This window comes from Odocoileus virginianus, chromosome 2 (assembly GCF_023699985.2).
Source record: "Odocoileus virginianus isolate 20LAN1187 ecotype Illinois chromosome 2, Ovbor_1.2, whole genome shotgun sequence".
Lineage (NCBI taxonomy): Eukaryota > Metazoa > Chordata > Mammalia > Artiodactyla > Cervidae > Odocoileus > Odocoileus virginianus.
In genome coordinates, this window is record NC_069675.1 from 24,767,400 (window position 1) to 24,789,944 (window position 22,545).

Sequence of the window (22,545 nt, forward strand, 5' to 3'; positions counted from 1 at the left end):
AGGGAAAACACACTTTCCTATTAGGCTAAAACACTACATATATAATTTATCTTCCTAATGAAATGAAAACATTTTCAAAGCTCTTGAGATAGCCTAGAAGGATATAACAGCAGAAACTATTAGTCACCTAATAAAAATCCATGCTCTCACCCCATCCTTTCTTTAACAGCATTTGACTTTGGTTGGGTATTCACCCTTCTCTCTCTACTCTCATGCTTCAGGGAGGGCTGGCACCAACCCCAGATCCAACTGGAGAAGTCTAATTAGTCTCAGTTAATCATGGTGGATCCATTTCCCTTGTCCGGGATAAGCTGGGGCATACTAAGATGTTAACACTGCCAAAAAGATGTTGAAGGGAAGTCTGTAGAGTGTGGAGTTGAGAGTGTGGGAACTCATACAGGAGGTGGTGTTGTCATTCTGAAAAAGAAATAGGGACACACAAGCCACTGAATATTGCATCTGCTGCATCGAGATGTGATGGCAGGAGTGGCAGCCATCTTGAAATCATAAGAAAGCTTGCTTGGGGCCAGTGCCTTCACATCCAGGATTGCATGGTGAAGAATGGAAAGAACCGGGGTCTCTGATGATGTTATCAACCTCATCAATTAATCAGTGATGAATAAATCAATCCCCCTTAAAACTTCTTGGTTATATTTGAAACAGTAACTTTTCCTTATAGTTTAAATTTTTATTTGGGTTTTCTGTTACTTGCAGCCAAAAGCATTCTAACTGCTTCAAATCTGAATTATTTAAAGCCTCTGTTTAAATATTTACAATGGAGCTATTTATAATAGCTCCAAGTGTCCTTGATGAAGGACAACAACAAGATGCTGCTAGCAAGACATACGGACCAAAGGCATAGAATTCAGCCATACTAGTAGGTCCTAAAGTCTTACCTATTATATTTCAAATATGGGTATTGTTCTGTTCTCCTCTCCTTATTTGCCCTCCCAACAAACACACACACAGATACATACATCACACTCTGATGGGCTTGGCACTAACTTTGTTAAGTTCATCAATCATGGTGTAGGCCCTATTTCCCCCATTATCAATGACCAAAGCTTTGGGGAAAAGGGACATTACCTTCATCTGACAAAATGGTAGAAGAAACTAATTTGGTGTAAAGTTTATTCTCCCAAGGAAGCATTTTATATATAAGATTTTAAAAGGTCTAAAGTTATGAGATTTTACTGATTCATATTTATTGACCACCTACCATATGAGGATACCATTGTAAATTTTTACCTGACAACTCAAGATAACTTACAGCATATTTAACTGCAACTAATACAAAGTCCTTCTGTTGCTACCAAGATAGACCTGAAATGAATATCTTCCTTTGTCACATATTGTACAGCTCCTAATGATTGGAAACATGCCTTTCACCTGCCTCAATCAGTATCCCCATGGCAGTATCCCCTAAACTATGTGTGATGGAACATAAGAGGGTAAGAGATGTTCTGAGATCCATGGTCAAACATCTTAGGTTACTGAAGATTCATAAAGCCTATTAGAGCATATGAAAGGTTCTGAGAAGTCCTGTCATAAAGAAATTTGAATTTAATCCAGTATTTTCAAAACTTACTTGACTTTATAATAATCTACTTTTCACTAAATATCTTTTTAATACCTTGAGGAAACTAGTAATCCTCAAAACATAAGGTATATTCCCCTCTGATATAACCACTACTCAATTTAGAAGTAACAAACAATAAATGTTTAAAAAAAAAACACACACACATCAAGCTGGAACCATGATTTAACAATCTACAGAGAGTACAAGTTATTCCTAAGTAACTTTCCTCCATAGTCTGGCATCATATTTTCCTATACTGCCAGTGGGGAACACAAAATGCAATCACTTCTCAAATGATTTCCTAAAACAATGCCTGTATCATGGAATATTCCAACACTAAAACTCTGAAATGACTCATAATGTCATGTAAAATTCAAACCAGTCTCCTTGGCTTATCTGTTTTACTCATTGATATAGCTTCAGAACCTGGTCCAGTGCCTACACAGGGTAGGTGATCAATGAGTCCTTGGCTCTAGGAATAAATGGAAAAAATGGATGAATGAATGAATATTTCTATAGTGTGCTTTCAGCCCTAGTCTGGTTTATCTTCTAACTTTCTCAGACATATACAACAACTGTTCCACCACTGACATCTTTGTTCATGCCTATATAACCTTATAGGCAACATCCTCCCCTCTACCTATTCAAATCCTGACCATCCTTTCAAATCCAGATTAAGCCCTAACTCCTGCATGGAGACTGACCTCATGCTCCTCTGACTCCCTCCGTCCCCCATTCCCTGACAATATCAGAAGAGTTGGATACTCATTTTTCCTAAACTAGCTCACATGTTTTCCCTATCAGTAAATAATAAACTCCTTTAAATCCAAGACCGTGTCATAAACTACTTTAGGAGATATTAGAGTAGAAAGGCACAGAATAAGTATTCAATGAAAACTTTTTATTGATTATATTTTATTAAAAGTCTGGCATCTTGGTGTGTAGTAAGAATAGTCTGAAATTTCCAAACTATACATTACTAAAATCAATAGTTAAAAGGACCAAGTTCTGAATAAAGAAGAGGTATTATCCAAGTTCTAAAGAAACTGTTCCCTCTGGTTTTAACCTCTTTGACTCCATTTTCTCATTGGGAAAAGAGCTCTGTGGTATTTCTCTACAGGTACTGAATGAGCAACAAATACTGCTTGTAAAGCCCCTGATAAATGAAGACTTTATCTCATAGCCCTGGAAGAAATCCTGATGTCCTAAATTATGTAATCCTGGTATTACATTATATTAGTCTGGTTCATATAAAATGTAAGCTACAAAAATACCAAAGCTAAGAAAAAATATTTACTCATGCTTTTACTGAGACACAGAAAGAGGATGCATGCATTGCCAAAATTCCATAGAACATGCTCAAACTAAAGCAACAATGCCTTAGTTATTAAAGAAGGCAATGGCCTGAAGCAGTACTTAGGAACAAAGATTACTTCGCCCCGGCAAGAGTCAATATTTAAGAACACAGTGACTAATTCCCACTTCAAGTTCATGAACATATTTCTTTTTAAGAGCTTTTTGGTTAAAATTTTTATTTGTGGTTTTCCTACTTGTGATCCATGAACCTAAGAATGAACAAAAACTTGAAACATGAAACTCTCTAGTAGGCCAAAGTGTCAGAGTAGACAGAATTTTGATTTTAAGAACTTCTCAATAAGGGTCACTCAAGACTTGTACTTTACTTCTCAGTCTCCAAAAGTACACATTTACCTACTCTGCCTAAAGACCTAGATTGAATGTTCTATAAACAACTATGAAAAATGCATGAATGACACCTCCAGACCATATCAAAACACTGGGGCTCTTAGCTTAATTTCAAAATATTTGAATCCAAACTAGTATTATTGTTGCTAATAGAAACTCCATTTATAAATGATCAGCTAAATTTTTTAAATGTTCTAGTTGAGCTAACTGTGAGCTAAAAATATTCATTAACCTTATTTCCAGCACTAGCCGTGTGACCTTGAGCACCTCAATTTTCACATCTGCAAAATGAGAACAGGACTGGGTGGCTTCTTAGGTCCTCTCAAATACAAACACTAATATAATGAGGGCTATTATTATAATTGTTATTAAACGAGTGAAAAATATAAGCAGAGATTTGGAAAAACATTAGGTTATGCCTTGGAAGACATCATACCATAGACAAAGATTATCACAAAACCCCCAAATCCTCTCTCTATAGTACCCAACTATCATCAAATACAGGAGTTTTATAGAGGCAAATGGCTTACTGGCCACTGATATCCTATTGGGAGTAATTAAAGGGTCTTAAAATCAACTTGCCATAAGCGAGGTGTGAGAATCCTGGCTCCACACTGAAACTCTGGGTGAAGTGCCTCATTTCCCATGGTCTCAGGATGTAAAATCTAAAGCCAGACTCTCAACAGTGACTCACTGCTCACAAGGGGCTGTGTGTGCTGGTGGGTAAATCCACAGGCACTCTGCAGATGCAGCTGGATTTGGATTCAAGTTCTACCACTTTCTGGCTGCATGACCTCCAGCAAGTAACCCAAGCTCACCAACCTTAATTTACTTCTCAGTGAAATTAGAATGACTCTGCAGGGCTGTGATGAAGGCTAAATTAGACAGTTCTAAAGACTTTGGCATATGTTGAGCACACAAATGGATATGCCGTCTTCCTTCACTACTTCTCCCTTCCTTTTACATGGGTGGGACAGAGAATCTAGCGCAGCAGGTAACTGACATATTCTTCATCAGATGGTCAGTTTCCTTAGGGCCAAGAGTATGTCTGATTCATCTTTGGATCCCAGTGCCCAGCAGAGGATCACACAATATAAAGTAGAGGGCACACAATATAAATGCTTGTTGAATGGGGAAAAAACGAGAACCCTTTGGGTCTGAGGATGTTAAGATTATCCAGGCCACAGTCAAAAGAAAATTTGAATCTTCAGCTTGGCCAAATAGGCACATGCTACAAACTACTATGTAGTTCAAAGCAGATAAAATAAGCTATTCTGAATTCTAATAATTACATTCTTGAAAATATAAAAACCTAGTTGCCCTACAGCTCCCAATTTTACTTTTGGGAACCCAGTTCTTTCCCAAACAATGGAGTGGGTAACCACAAAAACTTGCGGAATCTCTTTTCCTAGAAAACATGAACAACAGGAGAGAAGCCAGTCTGTCTGGAAATTGCTTCAAAATCTGTCTATAAGCAGGGGCTGGACTAGATTAGATGTTCCTTAGAGGATCCTTCCAGACCTACACCACTAAGACGTTAAGGGAAATAACTAAAGCAAGTCTCTGTTATTTATACTCAGGAAAATAAAACAATTTAACATCTCCCAACATACTCATTAGAAATAATTTTACTTGGACGTAGTGATCCTTTTACAAACATTTTCCCCTTAAATTGTACTAAACCATCCTAAGCTATTAATTTGAATATGAGCTCTCTCTAATACGACAGAATGAAGATTGCACTTAACACTGAAAACAAGATTATTTCTCTTTTGTTCTTTTTCAACCTACTTGTTTCTATGTACCCCAAATCTACTCATCCCCAAAGCTTTATCAGAAACATAGTCCACCCAAGTGCTCCACTCAGCTCTCCACTGATGACTTTCTAATGCATCCATTGCTGAGACCACACTGTGCGCCTGATTACTGGTATGTTGCCTCCTATTTGTACCTGTTTCACCAATGACAGTTCTTATTTCCCGAGCTGCAAGGTAAGCTCCCTGAGCAAGGTCCACGTTTTCTATTTCTTACAGACTTCTCTGCTTTGTCAACACTGAGTTAATGACAAATGCTTACAAATTCTTATTGGCTGACTGGTTTAACATGCAGAGAGCAAGAGCTATAGAACACTCTGTACTGAGCACCTGCATGAAGCTTTGGCAAAGTCTAAAATAAAGCTTTTCATGGAAAAAAGCACTAAAGGCTGAATTCCTCATATGTCATCTTGAGGGTAAAATCATATTTCAGGCTTATCTTTGAAAATCAGGTAGTTATATGTTTAAAATATTTTAGGGCAACTTCAACTTAACTGAGATAGAATTCCAAACAGAATTGCAAAATCTAGTAATCATTTCACAATGTATACGTATGTCAAATCATGTTGCACACTTTAAATATATGTAATTTTGTCATTTTTACGTCAATAAAGCTGAGTAAAAAAAGAAAAAAAAAGAGGGAGGGGATATATGTATATTTATCACCGATTCACATTGCAGAAGTCAACACAACATTGTAAAGCAACTATCCTCCAATTAAACATTTAAAAAACTAAAGAAAACAAAAATAAGCTCTTGAAAAGTAATGAATAAAATAAAGTCTTTCAGACTATTACATGTATGTTGATATTTGTCACTTACCAGGGAATAGAATAGCTGACAGTTAATACACAAAGGGGTTAAAGGGAAAGACCAGAGTTAAAGATCACATTGGTTTAGCTCCTGTCTGTGAGGAATGAGGAACTACCCAGGTGAGCCCATTCAAGGCAGATGGAGACTATGTGGGAAGCCCAGCACACTCCCCACATCACAGAGCTGTGTAGTTTCTGATTCTACAAAGGATCAATTATTCATTCTGTCAGGCCAAGTCAGTCTAGGGGGTCATAAATAGAAAGGAAAGGTGCTTTAGAAAATTAAAATGTAATAACAGTATTTAAAACAAGTGAAACTCAAGTTTTCTCATTCTTCATAATCCAAAAAGCCCATCTAGAACAAGACTAATGAGCTCCAGAGTTCAATCATTATGAGCACACTCTACATACCTATTAATGGGGATGCAGAACCTCTGCTGCTTTCTTTTTCTTAAAAAAAAAAAGTATATATGTATTTTTAATTTGGTTGCATTTGGTCTTAGATGTGGCATGTGGGAGTCTTTCGTTGCAACACATGAACTCACCAGTTGTGGTGCATGGGCTTAGCTGCTCCACAGCATGTGGGATCTTAGTTCCTGGACCAGGGATTGAGCTGATGTCCCCCACACTGCAAGGCGGATTCCTGACCGCGGGACCACCATAGAAATTCCCTGCTCCTTCCTTTATACATGAAAGGGGGACTTCTTGTTCCTACTACCAGGCAGAGACATTACTTTGCCAACAAAGTTCCGTCTAGTCAAGGCTATGTTTTTTCCAGTAGTCAAGCATGGATGTGAGAGTTGGACTATAAAGAAAGCTGAGCTCCAAAGAATTGGTGCTTTTGAACTGTGGTGTTAGAGAAGACTCTCGAGAGTCCCTTGGACTGCAAGGAGATCCAACCACTCAATCCTAAAGGAAATCAATATTCCTTTAAATATTCATTGGAAGGACTGATGGTGAAGCTGAAACTCCAACACTTTGGCCACCTGATGTAAAGAACTGACTCATTGGAAAAGATCCTGATGCTGGGAAAGACTGAAGGCAGGAGAAGAAGGGGACGACAGAGGATGAAATGGTTGGATGGCATCACCAACTCAATGGACATGAGCTTGAGCAAGCTCCGGAAGTTGGTGATGCACAGGGAAGCCTGGCGTGCTGCAGTCCATGGGGTCGCAAAGAGTCAGACACAACTGAGTGACTGAACTCAACTGAACTACCAGGCAGGTACTGTTCTAGGCACTGGGAACACAGCAGTTTACCAAACTCACAATTCTATTAACAATTATGTAAACCCTAGCTTATTATGTGATAGAAACAACAGACCTCAAGTATAGTCCAAATCTCTTATCTTAGAGGAGAAAACCAAGGCCCAGACAGGTTAACTAATTTGGTTATGGTGGCTCTATGACAACAAAGGCAGGAGTAGAAACCAGATGTCTCATCTCTCATCTAGTAAAAAAAAAACTTGTTTATTCATTAAGCAAGTATTTCTGGTCATGCCAGACACCATGCTAAGCACCAGGCAAACAAAAATAAGGATAAGATACTGATCCTGTAGTCCAGAAGACAATGTAAGACAATGGAATGAGTATAACAAAAGAAGTGATAACAGAGAAAAAACAAATTATATTTCTAATTGCATAGAACTTTGGGCTTCCCTGGTGGCTTAGAAGTTAAAGCATCTGCCTGCAATGCAGGAGACCTGGGTTCAATCCCTGGGTCGGGAAGATCCCCTGGAGAAGGCAATGGCAATCCACTCCAGCATTCTTGCCTGGAGAATCCCATGGATGGAAGAGCCTGGTGGGCTACAGTCCACGGGGTCGCAAAGAGTTGATATGACTGAGCGACTTAACTAACTTTGAATATTTTACAAGAAAATGAACTAATAGTTTCTTTATCCTCCCTGTAGCCCTATGAATACAAAACACAGATTTTATCATTCCTGGTCTATAGATGGAGAAACTGAAGTGCAAAGCAGATAAGGGTGTCTATTAAGGTCATCTCCAGTGGCAGCAAAATGCTTAGAAACCAAGTCTGTTTACTCCAAGATAGACACTTTTCCCCCCACTAGATGGGAAAGGCAGATGTTTTTATGTCCAGTTCCTTTCTGATCAAGAGCACATATTTGCAAGATTGTGGCAGAACAGTCTGTAGCTGTGAAAGTAGACTTCACCAGCCTGTGAGGTCTTACTGGCTGAGTTTAGTTATTCAATGGTTGAGTAACCAACCAACAAGAAAGACATCATTATTACTAGCATTCTTACAGCACCCATCACATATACACAAAATAGAAGCAAAAGGCTCTGCCCTCAGGGACTTAATATTGCAGCAGACAGGTACATAAACATTTCACCCCAAAATGACATAATTAAACAAAGAACAACTAGAAGAATCATTAAAAACAATGGCAAGCTGAAGACACTAAGGTTTTAGAGAGCAAATCTAGCAATGCTGCGAAGAAATAAGACTCTTGGAGGGTTAAACATAGAACAGAAGCCTTGAAAATGTAATGAAATATACCAAGCTTCAGATTACTGAAATAAAAACTCTTACCAAAACTACTCATCATGTTTTTAAAAGTTAACATTTTAATACCTTCATTTCACTTGTCAGCTTTACTCAAAACAATTATGTGAATATTCAATTTCCCTCTTTCTAGGAAAGTTATATATTCTGAAACTTTTCCTATTTAAGAGGAATGAACTTAGAATGGAGGCTCCCATCAGCATGCTGTGTCGAAGAGGTTACAGCAGTAACCCACCTGCTATTCTTCCACCCTCCTCAGAAGCAACCTACATAGAATGAATCTGATCATTTTCTCCTATACATAGTAAAAGCTGCATACACATCCAAGAATCACTTTTATAAAAAGTAAAAGGGAAAAAAAAGAGCATTTCTCCGAGTTCAGTTTTAAACATTAATTTTACTTGTTTGATAACCTCATATCATATTTTATTTATACACTATTTACCATGGCCTTCTAATATGACCAAACCATTTTAACCCTTAGCATTTTGTTGAATTATTAAAAAATAAGCAAAGCTAAAAAGGAAAATAACTAGTGATAGGAAGAATTTATTTAGGAACTGAGCCAAGTAGTAAAAATTATAATCATTCTTTCAAAAAAAATAATGTTATCCTTATTAAAAATACAACTCAGCTAAAAAAAACAAAAACAAAAAAACCCAAAAAACCTCTCTAGTATTTCCTTAGTATACTCAAGGAACTCACATTTATAGCCAATTGCTTTCCATTTAAATATTCACTGAATTTTATGGAATGATAAATAGGGCTTCCCAGTTGGCGCTAGTGGTAAAGAACCGATCCGGCAAGGCAGGAAACGCAAAAGATGTGGGCTCGATACATGGGTCAGGAAGATCCCTTGGCGGAGGGTGGGGCAACCCACTCCAGTATTCTTGCCTAGAGAATCCCATGGACAGAGGATACAGTCCATAGGGGTTGCAGAGTCAGACACGACTGAAGCAACTTAGCAGGCACGGGGTGATAAACAGCAATTTAAATGACATTTCAGAACTACCAATAGGTTTCATTAGAATTACTAATGGTGCATCATACAATTATTTCATGATATTTTCTAATCCCTAAGACTTAGTTCCACCACAAGAAAACATATTTTAATAAACAAGGGCTTAAAATTTGAATTAAAAGTTTGATCATCAACTTTTTTAGGCAGGAGAGGAATAGGGCTTGATTTATCTCTAGAGCATCAAGAGAAAGACCACTGGGCCAAATCAGACCCTAAATAAAGTTACAGGAGGTGATTAAACATGCAGCCACAGTGACATCTAGTGTTAACAACTGCAAGCCACTAGACTGCCATTAAAACCTCCCAACTGCTAATAAATAATTATTCAAAGCTTCTCTTCTTTAAAAACCAATGAACAGAACTTCTGCATTGTATCCAAAGATTACTCATAATCAAAATGTTTCAATAAGTTTTTTTCCCAGACATTAAAAAAAAAAATCTTAAGAGAAAAACATCTTAGAGAGTAAACAACACAGAAGACCTAAAAGTAAAAAGCACTGTTTATTCTGTGTGGCCAACATCTTTTTTTTTTTTTTTTTTGTGGCCAACATCTTAACTACTCCCCTTGGCTACAGGTTAATGCAGAAGTAATCTGGGACATGGCCCGATGATTATACCATAAACATTTAAACTTCCAGTTACTATAAAAGCAAAGATATTACACAAGCTAGTACTTGATGACATATCAAGATAAAGCAATTTAGGACATTTCAGGAATACCTGAAGAAGATTAAATAAAAAACAAAACAAAACAAAAAGACAACTTTAGCTGTTGCACTGAGAAACAAGCTCTACATTTCAGACCTTGCTACCTTCCAATATTTTTGTTGCTTTGAAAGGTCCACTTATTAAACAGTAGATATTTTTGCCTAGGGGCTTAGAATTTGGCAGCATAGGTTCATTTACTATAGTGTTTTTATAGTTTTATGCTCTAGATCAATCTATAAAAGTAAGCAAAATTCTAAAAATTATTTTTGGCCAGAATGATATTTTATAAAAAATAAAGTTAGCACTAGATGAAGCTTACCTATTTTTTTTGGAAAGTTCATCCTTTCCCCTTTTAACTCCAAATATTCTTGTGATCAAGGTACTGAAGAGAAGCGTGGATGAATTTCTCACCTGTGTAAAAATACACAATACAGGTTAAGAAATATTCATGGCATAAAACCAACATTTACAATGTTCAAACTAGACATTCATGCCATTACCCAACTGCCTAGTGTGTGGCTAAAGAAGATATAGTTGTGTTCAAAAAATAAGACAATTTCAATAACTTTATAGCAATTCATTTCAATTCAGTTCAGTCGCTCAGTCGGGTCCGACTCTTTGCAACCCCATGGAGTGCAGCACACCAGGCCTACCTGTCCATCACCAACTCCCGAAGTCCACACAAACCCATGTCCATCGAGTTGATGATGCCATCCAACCATCTCATCCTCTGTCATCCCCTTCTCCTCCTGCCCTCAATACTTCCCAGCATCAGGGTCTTTCCAATGACTCAGCTCTTCGCATCAGGTGGCTTAAGTACTGGAGCTTCAGCTTCAACATCAGTTCTTCCAGGACACCCAGGACTGATCTCCTTTTGGCTGGACTGGCTGTATCTCCTTGCTGTCCAAGGAACTCTTAAAGAGTCTTCTCCAACACCACAGTTTAAAAGCATCGATTCTTCAGCACTCAGCTTTCTTTATAGTCCAACTCTCACATCCATACATGACTACTGGAAAAACCATAGCCTTGACTAGATAGACCTTTGTTGGCAAAGTAATGTCTCTGCTTTTTAATATTCTGTCTAGGTTGGTCATAACTTTCCTTCCAAGGAGTAAGCGTCTTTTAATTTCATGGCTGCAATCATCATCTGCAGTGATTCTGGAGCCCAGAAAAATAAAGTCTAACACTGTTTCCACTGTTTCCCCATCTATCTGCCATGAAATGATGGGACCAGATGCCATGATCTTAGTTTTCTGAATGTTGAGATTTAAGCCAACTTTTTCACTCTCCTCTTTCACTTTCATCAAGAGGCTCTTTAGTTCTTTCTCACTTTCTGCCATAAGGGTGGTGTCATCTGCATATCTGAGGTTATTGATATTTCTCCCAGCAATCTTGATTCCAGCTTGTGCTTCCTCTAGCCCAGCGTTTCTCATGATGTACTCTACATGTAAGTTAAATAAGCAGGGTGACAATATGCAGCCTTGACGTACTCCTTTTCCTATTTGGAAACAGTCTGTTGTTCCATACTTCATTACTATGAAGGACTTCCTCTTAAACTGAGCTCCACAATCCAACCACATGTATGCAACATAGCTTTTTCCTATACTTCTTTTTTTTACCCCTATACTTCTTAACAACCACCAACTGTTGCATTATCTCTTTGTACCTGTATCATTAAGTAACTGCTTTTAAAAAAACAAAACCAATAAATTCATTTTTCTACATCATTTCTGATGAATATCCCAAGAAAGAGCTTAGCCTTTTCCTTTTATTTTCTACAATCATTTACCTATGAGAAAATACTTATCAGATCTAACTCAATGGATCCACATTATTAATATGGCCAATAAAATATTAATCTGCTTCCAAACCAATGTGTCAAGACAGTTTCCTGTATCATAAAAATGTCTTGAATATCATGGCATATTGTGCTGTGCTTAGTCGCTCAGTAGTGTCTGACTCTTTGGGACCCCATGGACTGCAGCCCGCCAGGCTTCCCTAACTATAGGGATTCTCCAGACAAGAATACTGGAGTGGGTTGCCATGCCCTCCTTCAAGGGACTTCCCAACCCAGGGATTGAACCCAGGTCTCCTGCACTGCAGGCGGATTCCTTACCATCTGAGCCACCAGGGATACTGAAAGTGAAAGTGAAAGTTGCTCAGTCGTGTCTGACTCTTTGCGACCCCATTGGCTATATAGTCCATGAAATTCTCCAGGCCAGAATACTGCAGTGGGTAGCCTTTTCCTTCTCCAGGGGATCTTCCCAACCCAGGGATCGAATCCAGGTCTCCTGCATTGCAGGCGGATTCTTTACCAGCTGAGCCACAAGGGAAGCCCTATACCAGGGACACTGGGCTTCCTCAATTACATTGCCAAATCTGAGTAGAGATGTATAGATATGTACTGACTTCCCTAAGTATGTAAGGCCGTATACTAGCACCACGGAGAATATCCAGAAATAGAAGACACACACTTAACTGCTAGCACAGCTCATATTCTAATTAGATAGGAGTTATACAGTGTGTTAAAACAGCAATGTAAGAAGAAAGGTAGCTGACAGTAACAATGTAGGATTTAGAAAACAGCTTCCCAAAACTACTGCAGTAAGGATCACAAACCCAAACGCCCACAAAGGCAGCAAGTTACAGAGGCGGCAGAGGACTGGGTGGAAGGCAGTCACTATTAAGCTGAAGCTGGAGCTAATGCCCTAAGGAAAACGTAAGCCCGGTGTTGCCAGATCTTCTGCTTTTTCAACAGAAGCCAGAAACCCTAAGTTTTATGTGAATTCTATTTTGAAATGTTGGCAACAAATTAAAGAAAAAAAAAAAACCATATTGTGGGAGCCAAATAAAACACAGTTGTGGGCCAGATTTGACGTATCAGCCACCAGTGTCTAACCTCTCCTCCAGAAGCACATGACTGACTCAAGTTACGTGTGGTAACTCTTGAGATGGACCACAGATACACTGGCACAACTCATACCTGAATTGCAATGAAACCCTAAAACTAGACAAGCTCACTTACTTCCATTTCACAGTTAACAAACATTAATGAAATCCCTGATACCCCCAAACAAGTCACTCTGTCCTGTTACTCTCCTGACATCCCCTCTGACCTAGCTCAGGTCTTACCTCTCACCTAGTCTATTGACTTGGTTCCCAAAGAGTCCTTAGGTTGAAGATGACTTAATAAAGTCATCCATGACCCTATCACCTTGAGATGGACAGGTACACGCTGCTATATTTAAAATTAACAACCAACAAGGACCTACTGTGTAGCACAGGGAACTCTGCTCAATGTTACGCTGTAGCCTCTATGGGAAGGGAGTTTGGGGGAGAACAGATACTTGTATATGTATGGCTGAGCCGCTCTGTTGTGCACCTGAAACCATTACAATATTGTTGATAGGTTACATGCCAATATAAAATAAAAAGTTGGTTTTTTTTTTTTTGAAGAATCACACAAAAGCATAAAAAGAAAAGAAAAATCAATACACAAACTTCATCTTGCCCTAAACCAAACTTTCTGACAAAGACTGCCAGAGGCAGTAAGTTAAAACAGGAGTGCCTGGAGAGGAAAGGGGAAGCCTGAGGAGGCACACAAAACTATAGAGGATTGTTTTACAGACTGAATGAGCAGTTGCAGAAGGAAAACTCCCTTGTTTGATTCAATAGGCTGAAGGCAGGAGACACATAATGTCTTTGAGTAATGTTAAGATGGATCAGATGAATCACAATCCTGATCCATTCACCATCAAGTTCCCTCATTAGTAGCCAATGACTATCATTAATCTTTCCAGTAGATACAGCAAATTAGTGGTGTTCTACCATTAATTAGTTACAATTTTTAGAAAAACTACCATTAAAAAAAAAAAAGCTTTCCCGAGCTATTTGGTCATTCTGTTATCAGTTAATACAGAATTATTTCCATAAATTTATCACTTTGCAGAATAATGAGTTCATGCCACAGTAATTTCCAAAGGTGACCAAAAGATAAACTTATAAGACATTTAAAAAATTAATTATCCTTTTATTGAGATATAATTCACATATCATAAAATTCACCACCTTAAAGGGTACTCTTCAATTTTTACTATATTCACAAAGTAGAAATGATCACCAATACTTAATTCCAGAACATTTTCACGACTCCAAAATGAAACTCTATATACATTAACAGTCATTTCCCATCTTCCCTCACTAGGCAAGACTTTCCGTCTCTATGGATTTGCCTATTCTGGATATTTCACATTCATGCAACCTTTTATATTTGGGTTTCATTCTCAAGGTTCATCCCTGTTGTAGCATTTGTCAGTATGTCATTCCTTTTTATGGCTGAATAATATTGCATTTTATGGATATACCACATTAAAAAAAAAATCTACTCATCATTTGATGAACACTGGGTTGTTTCCACTTTTCATCTATTATGGATAATGGTGCTATGAACACTCGTGTACAAGTTTTTGTGTGAATGTGTTTTCATTTTCCTCGGGTCTACACCAAAAAATGAACCTGCTGCGCTACGTGGTAACTTTATGTGAACCTTCTGAGACATGGCCACAGTGGCAGCACCATTTACACGCTCACCAGCAGTATAAGAGGATTTCATTCCCACCAGTTCTCCAAATCTTCCCCAACAACTGCTATTGTTCATCTTTTAAGTTATATCTATCCTACTGGATATGAAATGGACAGTTCACTAAGGTTTTGACTTGTATCTCCCTGATGCTTTTCACTTGTATTCCTGAATGCTGCTAAATCTTCCCATTTACCAAGGCCTTCTTTAATTTCTTTAAACAATGGTTTGTAAGTTTCATTGCACAAATCTTTTACTTCTTTTGTTACACTATTCCTAAATATTTTATTTTTGATGTTACTATAAATAGACATATTTTCTTAACTTCATTTCTGATTATTTATTGGTAGTGTACAGAAATACATCTGATTTGTACACCAATTTTGTGTCCTACCACCTTGCTAAACTTGTTTATTAGCCTTAATTGTGTGTGTATGTGTGTGTGTGTGTGTGAACTTCTTAGGATTTCCTATATATAAGTGTGATCAAAAATTAGAAATAGTTTTGCATCTTCTTTCCAATCTGGCTGATATTTATTTCTTTTTCTTGCCCAAATGCCCTACCTACAATCTCCAGTACAATGTTGAATAGACGTGACAAGAGTGGATGTCTTTGTCCTATTCAAAAATCTGAGGGTAAAAGCTTTCAGTCTTTTACCATTAAGTACATTGTTAACTATGGATTTTTCATTGATAGCCTTCATCAGATTGAGAAAGTTCCCTTCCATTTCTAGTTTATTAAGTGTTTTTAACATGAAATAGTGTTAGATTATGTCAACTACTTTTTTGCCTCTACTAAAATGATCATGTGGTTTTTCATTCTTTATTCATACAGCTTATATATTAATTGATTTCCGTATGTTGAAGTATATATACTGTTTTTAAAATGTAGACATTATTCAACATAGTATTTTTTAAATTTATTGTAAATGTAGACCAAAATAGCTAGCATGAAGACTACATGTTACTTAAGATAGAAGAGTGTCCTTGTTTCTGTGCGATACTGTTAATAATTTAAGAATATCTGTTTCAGGTACCCTTTTTTATTTTCTAATAGTTCACCCATACTTTCTGTCCCTGTTCATTGTTGTTCAGTCTCTAAGTGGTGTCCGACTCTCTTTGCAACCCCCTGGACTGGGGGTTGCAGCACGCCAGGCTTCCCTGTCCTTCACCATCTCCTGGAGTTTGATCAAATTCATGTCCACTGAGTCAGCGATACTATCTAACCATCTCATTCTCTGCTGCCTTCTCCTTTTGCCCTCAAGCTTTCCCAGACATCAGGGTCTTTTTCAATGAGTTGGCTTTTCACATCAGATGGCCAAAGTATTAAGTTTCAGCTTGAGCCCTTCCAATGAATATTCAGGACTGATTTCCTTTAGGACTTCTTGCAGTCCAAAGGACTCTCAAGAGTCTTCTCCAGAATCACCATTTGAAAGCATCAATTCTTCAGTGCTCAGCCTTCCTCACAGTACAGCTCTCATACCCATACAGGACTACTGGAAAAAACCATAGCTTTAACTAGGCAGGCCTTTGCCAGCAAAGTGATGTCTCTGTTTTTTAATACACTGTCTAGGTTTGTCATAGCTTTCCTTCCAAGAAGCAACTATCTTTTAATTCCACGGCTGCAGCCATGGTCCGCAGTGATTTTGGAGCCCAAGAAAATAAAATCTGCCACTACTTCTACTTTTTCCCCTTTTATTTGCCAAGAAGTGAAGGGATCAGATACCATAATCTTAGTTTTTTAAATGCTGAGTTTCAAGCCAGCTTTTTCAAGCTCCTCTTTCACCTTTATCAAAAAGTTTAGTTCCTCTTGACTTTCTGCCATTAGAGTGGAATCATCTGTATATCTGAAGTTGTTGATATTTTTCCCAGCAATCTTGATTCCAGCTTGTGATTCATTCAGCCCAGCATTTTGCATGATGTATTCTGCATATAAGTTAAATAAGCAGGGTGACAATACACAGCCTTGTCATACTCCTTTCCCAATTTTGAACAAGTTAGTTGTTCCATTTCCAGTTTTAACTGCTGCTTCTTGACCTGCATACAGGTTTCTCAGGAGACAGGTAAAGTGATCTGGTACTCCCATCTTTTTAAGAAGTTTCCACACTTTGTTGTGACCCACATAGTCAAAGGCTTTAGCATAGCATGTCCTTGTTCATGCTAAAGCTAATGAGGAGGAGAACTAAGGAGAAGTACAATTGGAAAAAGTTTGTGACTAACTGACAAACTGCATCATCAACTCCTAAAACACTGATAGCTAATACTAATGTGATTCACAGATGTTAAATCTTAACATGGGTAATGAAAAAGTTCATATACAGTGATAGTATATTTGGAAAAACTCACAACAGGAATGGCAATGAAAACAGTCCTGCTTATTAGCAAGGAAGGACCAAGGAGAATGCAAATTTAAAGGAAAGGGATGACAGAAAAGAGTAAGTCAAGATAAAGTTAGAAATGGACAGAACAGAATGGTTCCCAAATAACTCTAGCTATAATCAATCCTTATCACAAGCAAAATACCAGAAAACCTGTTCCCTTACTGCCTTCTCCATCACACCCCCAACATAACGGCTCATAGAGATTTGGTATTTGGCTACAAACTGACAACTGCTACCAAAGTTTTTCCAGAGTACATATGCTTTTTCTTTCCTTTCTAGTATGAAAAAGTTTTCACACAGATTTCTGTAAGATATAGAAGACCAAGGTAAATGAAAATAAGGTTGCACAAAGCAGTGTGTGTGTGTTTCTGAGTGTGTGTATGTGTATGTATGCATGTGCACATATATATGTCTGTGTTAGTCACTCAGTCATGTCTGACTCTTTGCAACCCCACAGACTGCAGTCCATCAGGTTCCTCTGTCCATGGAATTCTCCAGACAAGAATACTGAAGTGGGTAGCCATTCCCTTCTCTAGAGGATCTTCTCAACCCAGGGATCGAACCAGGTCTACTGCATTGCAGGCAGATTCTTTACTCTTTGAGTCACTAGGGAAGCCCTATACTATACATTTTTCTTATACATTTGTATTTTCTTACATAACATGAATTTATTATATAATAAGAATGCTGCCTTAACAAATATTTTAAAATATGAATGGAGAACCTACCAAGTGCAATCACTATGTGGTCTGATCATTTACATACCATACATCTTCACCCTTCATGGACAGTCATAGCTTTGAGGGTGGAATTATGAAGTATTTTGTCTAGTGTACACAGTGCCAGCTTATCCTAAAAAGAAATGCTTTCTGAAAAAATTAAATGGAATTTTGATTCTAATTTGCCTTCCACCACTTCTTAGCCATGGACCTTGAAAACAACATCTAAAACTTCAAGTCTCAAATCCCTCATCTTCAATTTAGGAAAACTGTACTAGGATTTCTGGTCCTATGATTGGGGGAGGGTTAGCCCTGACTGAAATTTGGAGTGACTTTCTTCCAAGATTAACAAGACACTTTTCCCAAGAGAGGAGAAAAGAAGAGACAGAGAGCCCGGTAGCCCATACATCACCTATGGGTGAATTAAGGAAAAAGCACTCTTCCTGTGAGTGAATAAAACTCCACACCACGGCACGTGGTGTAATAAGCAGAGCATGGCTGGATTTCAGCACCACACAGCTCTCAGCCTGGCACCCTCGCAGCAACCTCATGACCACCAGAGGGCCTGCAGACAGTGCCAACAGGGGCACAGAGTGTACATGCAGCACTCCTGGGAAGATCTGAAAGGCTCCTTCTTCTCCTCTGAAGCCCACTGCATACTGTAAACCAGAGCTGGCCCAAGAGATGCAAAGTCAGATGGATCAGAGAGAAGTATAAACCTGGTGTGGGTCTTGGAAGGACCCTAATGTGGCTTCCTCAACAGAGCTTCCAGGCAAATTAAAAAGATGGTTCCCTGTCCAGCAATGAGGATACAGGGAAAGAAGATCAGGCATCTGAACATAAAAAAGGGAATGCCCAGAAGTGTCCCCGATTCCAAAACTTGCCTGGAAAATTCTGTTTCCATGGGCATACATACCTAGAAAATTACGTCTGGTACCTAATTTTTAACTAAACAAGGGTCATCTAACATATGTGTTGAAGATTATCACTTGCCACCACCTTTACTCATATTTCTCTATTCTGAGCCACCATCGTCACTTGGCAGAATTATTACAATATCTTCCTGAGTGGTCTTCCACCTCCCCTCACCTCACAATCAAGACTCCATTTTTCACTCCATCAGTCAAATCCCATCATCCCCCTACTGTGAAACTGTCTGAGGCAGGATTTTTCAACAGCAAGCATCAAACCTCAGACACAGATGGTGGTTGTGGCTCATTCATCCATTTGCAGACTCGGATGAGACTCTGTATCATGTGGCACTGGATCTGGCTTCTCTAGCAGCTGCCCAAGGGTTGTGCCAACACCTGCCCACATTGTGAACTTTGACCAGGAGAGACAGAGGGTGGGACTGTTCCCACAGTTGGTAGTTTCACATGGCCTGGCTAGAAGAAGCACCACACGACCAGACAACGAGCTCAGTTTTCCTCCAAGTTAACCTGTAAGGCCTGCTTGTTAATGTGTTTTCTCACCTCCCCAACATTCCTGCTGCTTTGGGTTTGTATCATCCAATGAAAACTTAGCACCTAGGCTATACCTTCAGCTCTGTTTGCTGAGGGACAGGTCAAAACCCTACAAGGTAAGTAAGATGTACTTATTCACTACATTTCCTGAAATATGCAAAATGTTCCCCAATAATATCACAGATTCTGGAATCTGACAAATAATAGTTGTGTGTTCTTGGACAAAGTTACTTCTCCTCTCTGAAACTTGTTTTTCTTATCTGTAAAACAGGGGTTCTAATAATAGAATCTACCTAGCAGGATTATCAGAGAAGGCACTGGCAGCCCACTCTAGTACTCTTGCCTGGAAAATCCCATGGATGGAGGAGCCTGGTAGGCTGCAGTCCATGGGGTCGCAAAGAGTCGGACACGACTGAGCGACTTCACTTTCACTTTTCACTTTCATGCATTAGAGAAGGAAATGGCAACCCACTCCAGTGTTCTTGCCTGGAGAATCCCAGGGACGGCGGAGCCTGGTGGGCTGCCGTCTACGGGGTCACACAGAGTCGGACACGACTGAAGCGATTTAGCAGAAGCAGCAGCAGCAGCAGGATCATTCCAAGCGTTAACTGTGGTAAAGTAAATTCTACCAAGCACAAGGAAAATAGTCAATGAGACAGTCGTTATTATGATTATATCTTACTTATCCTTGTATTTCTAGTGTTTAACATTTTGCAATAATACATTTCCCCTGGATTTTAAAAATGCCTAATAGGTGGTAAAGATGGAGAGATTTGTGTGGTCTTAATACAAAGATTAAGAATCTGTACAAATACATACACGAATGCCTCCTAGAAAATGTTCCTTTACTGCAAAATTAAAATTAAGCTTGTTTTACTTATTCTTTTTTCCCCCTCCATCTAACCTACCAGGAAAAACAATTAAGTCAAAAGTACAGATGGAGTCACCTTTACGAACAAGATATATTCTTGAGAAGATGTGTACAAATAAGATTTCTCTAAATCAAACCATATTTCACACATCGTCAGGAAAAAGTACTCTTTAAACAACTTCACACAGAATGCTACAGTGAATTGTTTTGTAAAACGAAGACTTCTTCACATTCATTGAGTATGTTCACACGGTACTGGTGTTACCTTAGATCAGGCTTTTATAAGGAAGGAAACATAACAATATATTAAAGTCAGAGTATGGATCATTATAGCTGTGATGTTTATTTCTTCTGGTAAACAAAAAAAAACTGAATAGAAACAAAAAGATTCCTTTATAACCAGTGTTAAAAGGGAAGATTCCTCCCAAATAAAACCATATATAAGCACTTACATATATTTGTGTGGGCTATTAAGGGTATATGTGAGTACTACACACATGTAAAAGCCATATAGAAAAAAAGAACATATTGGAATACTAAAAATTATTATATCTGTATGGTAGTTAAACAGGTGACTTCTTTTATGCTTTTATTTTCTAACTTTCTGCAGTGCACATGTGTTACTGTTTAAAAGGTCTTTTCAGAAGACTTTTCCAAAAAAATGATTCATTCATTTCTAATACATTTAGTTTTGCCAGTTGGAAAAGTCGCTGGGTTTCACTCTCTGGAAGGCCTTTCACAGAGAACATTTGTCTGTTCTTGTGGAATGGATGGAGTAAAGAAAACAATACTGGGATTTCTGGCAATCAGTTTTATGATCTCTACTCTTCCTGACCGTCAAGCCACATTCCTACCTACCTCTCCTGACCGTATACAGGTATTGCTCTGTTTTCCTGTAAATGCAAACGGTAAACACCATGTCCTCAGGAGTAGTTAGGCAATGCTCCTAGGCAGTATTTCAGACATTTACCTTTCTTACAGGAAGACGTACAGTTTTCCAGGCAACAGTTGGCAACCTTGAGGATTCCTCTTTGCACTGGGAGTCTGTGCCCTGGGCTACACTGCAATATACTGAGTCTCAATTAGAGGCTCATCAGAGAGTTATGAAATGGTTTGTGCAGCTCACTGATTGGGAAGTCTGCCTTTCTAGTAAATTCTCTTGTTCTGCAGAGCTAGCTTCTTCTCTCCTCTCCCTTTACCAATCTTTTCTTTTTCTAATGACACAGTCAAGTGCCTATAAACCACAGGTTAGTGTCCTTTATTCCACAATGCACAATGATGCAGGAAAAGAATAAAATCACGGTGTTTTCTCCAGGCACATTAAAAAAAAAAAAGTGAAAGTTTACTTTCTTAAATCCAACAATTATATTAGGTATTGCCAACAATCTTATAATTCTCAATCAAAAACTTTCTGGATATATTGCAGAAAACAAAACAAAATAAGTGACTCAACATTTAACCTCCATTTTAATCTTTTGTGATTGTTTTTTTCACCTTTTGATAGAGTGTATTTCCAGCATCCACTCAACACACTGATACCCAAGGCCTACAACATCCAAAAGAAAGACACATTCAGATACTAAGAGTTGTTCTGCTTCCAGCTCAATATCAAGTGGAAATCAAAACATCAAATGAGATTTCACTTTATACTTGTTAAGATGTCTATTACCAAAAAAACAGAAAATAACAAGTGCTAATGAGGATGTGAAGAAACTGGAACTCTTGTGAACTGTTGATGGGAGCATAATGATGCTGCCATTGTGGAACACAGTTCCTCAAAAAGTTAGACACAGAATTATTATATGATATATACAAATGACTTGAAAGCAGGGACTCAAACAGGTACTTGTACACCAATACAAGTATACAAGCTCACTACAACATTATTCACAACAGTCAAAGACAGTTTAAGTGTTCATCAACAGGTGAATGAATAAACAAAATGTCATATATCCACACAATGGTACTTCATTCAGCCTTAAAAAATAATGAAATTACGATACATGCTACAACATGGATGAACCCTGAAAACACCATACTAAATGAAATAATCCAGACACAAAGGAAAATATTATATGATTCTATTTACATAAGGTACCTAGAATAGGCAAATTCACAGAGACAAAAAGTAGAACAGAGACCACCAGGGGTTGGGGGGAAGAGGTTGGAGAGGAGTTATTATCCAATGGATACAGAGCTTCTGTCTGGAATGATAAGAAAGCTCTGCAAATGGAGAGTGGTAATGACTGCACAACACTGTGAATGTAATTAATACCACTGAGATGTACAGTTAAAGATGGTTTTAGTTTTTTTAAAAAAGATAACTGACAGTTTAAACAAAAATAATAACAATGTAGTGTGAATTTACA

At 38.2% G+C, this 22,545-nt stretch overlaps 1 protein-coding gene across 6 annotated transcripts in view; it reads right to left on the reverse strand.

Annotated features, from left to right (window-relative positions):
• THADA (THADA armadillo repeat containing) overlaps positions 1-22,545 on the reverse strand; it is a 330,140-nt gene that overhangs the window by 220,685 nt on the left and 86,910 nt on the right. For all 6 annotated transcript variants that reach the window (XM_020878085.2, XM_070477517.1, XM_020878083.2 and 3 more), the window contains one exon: positions 10,484-10,575. In XM_020878085.2, coding sequence (XP_020733744.2) covers positions 10,484-10,575 — 92 coding nt within the window. The remainder of the gene's footprint in view (positions 1-10,483; positions 10,576-22,545) is intronic.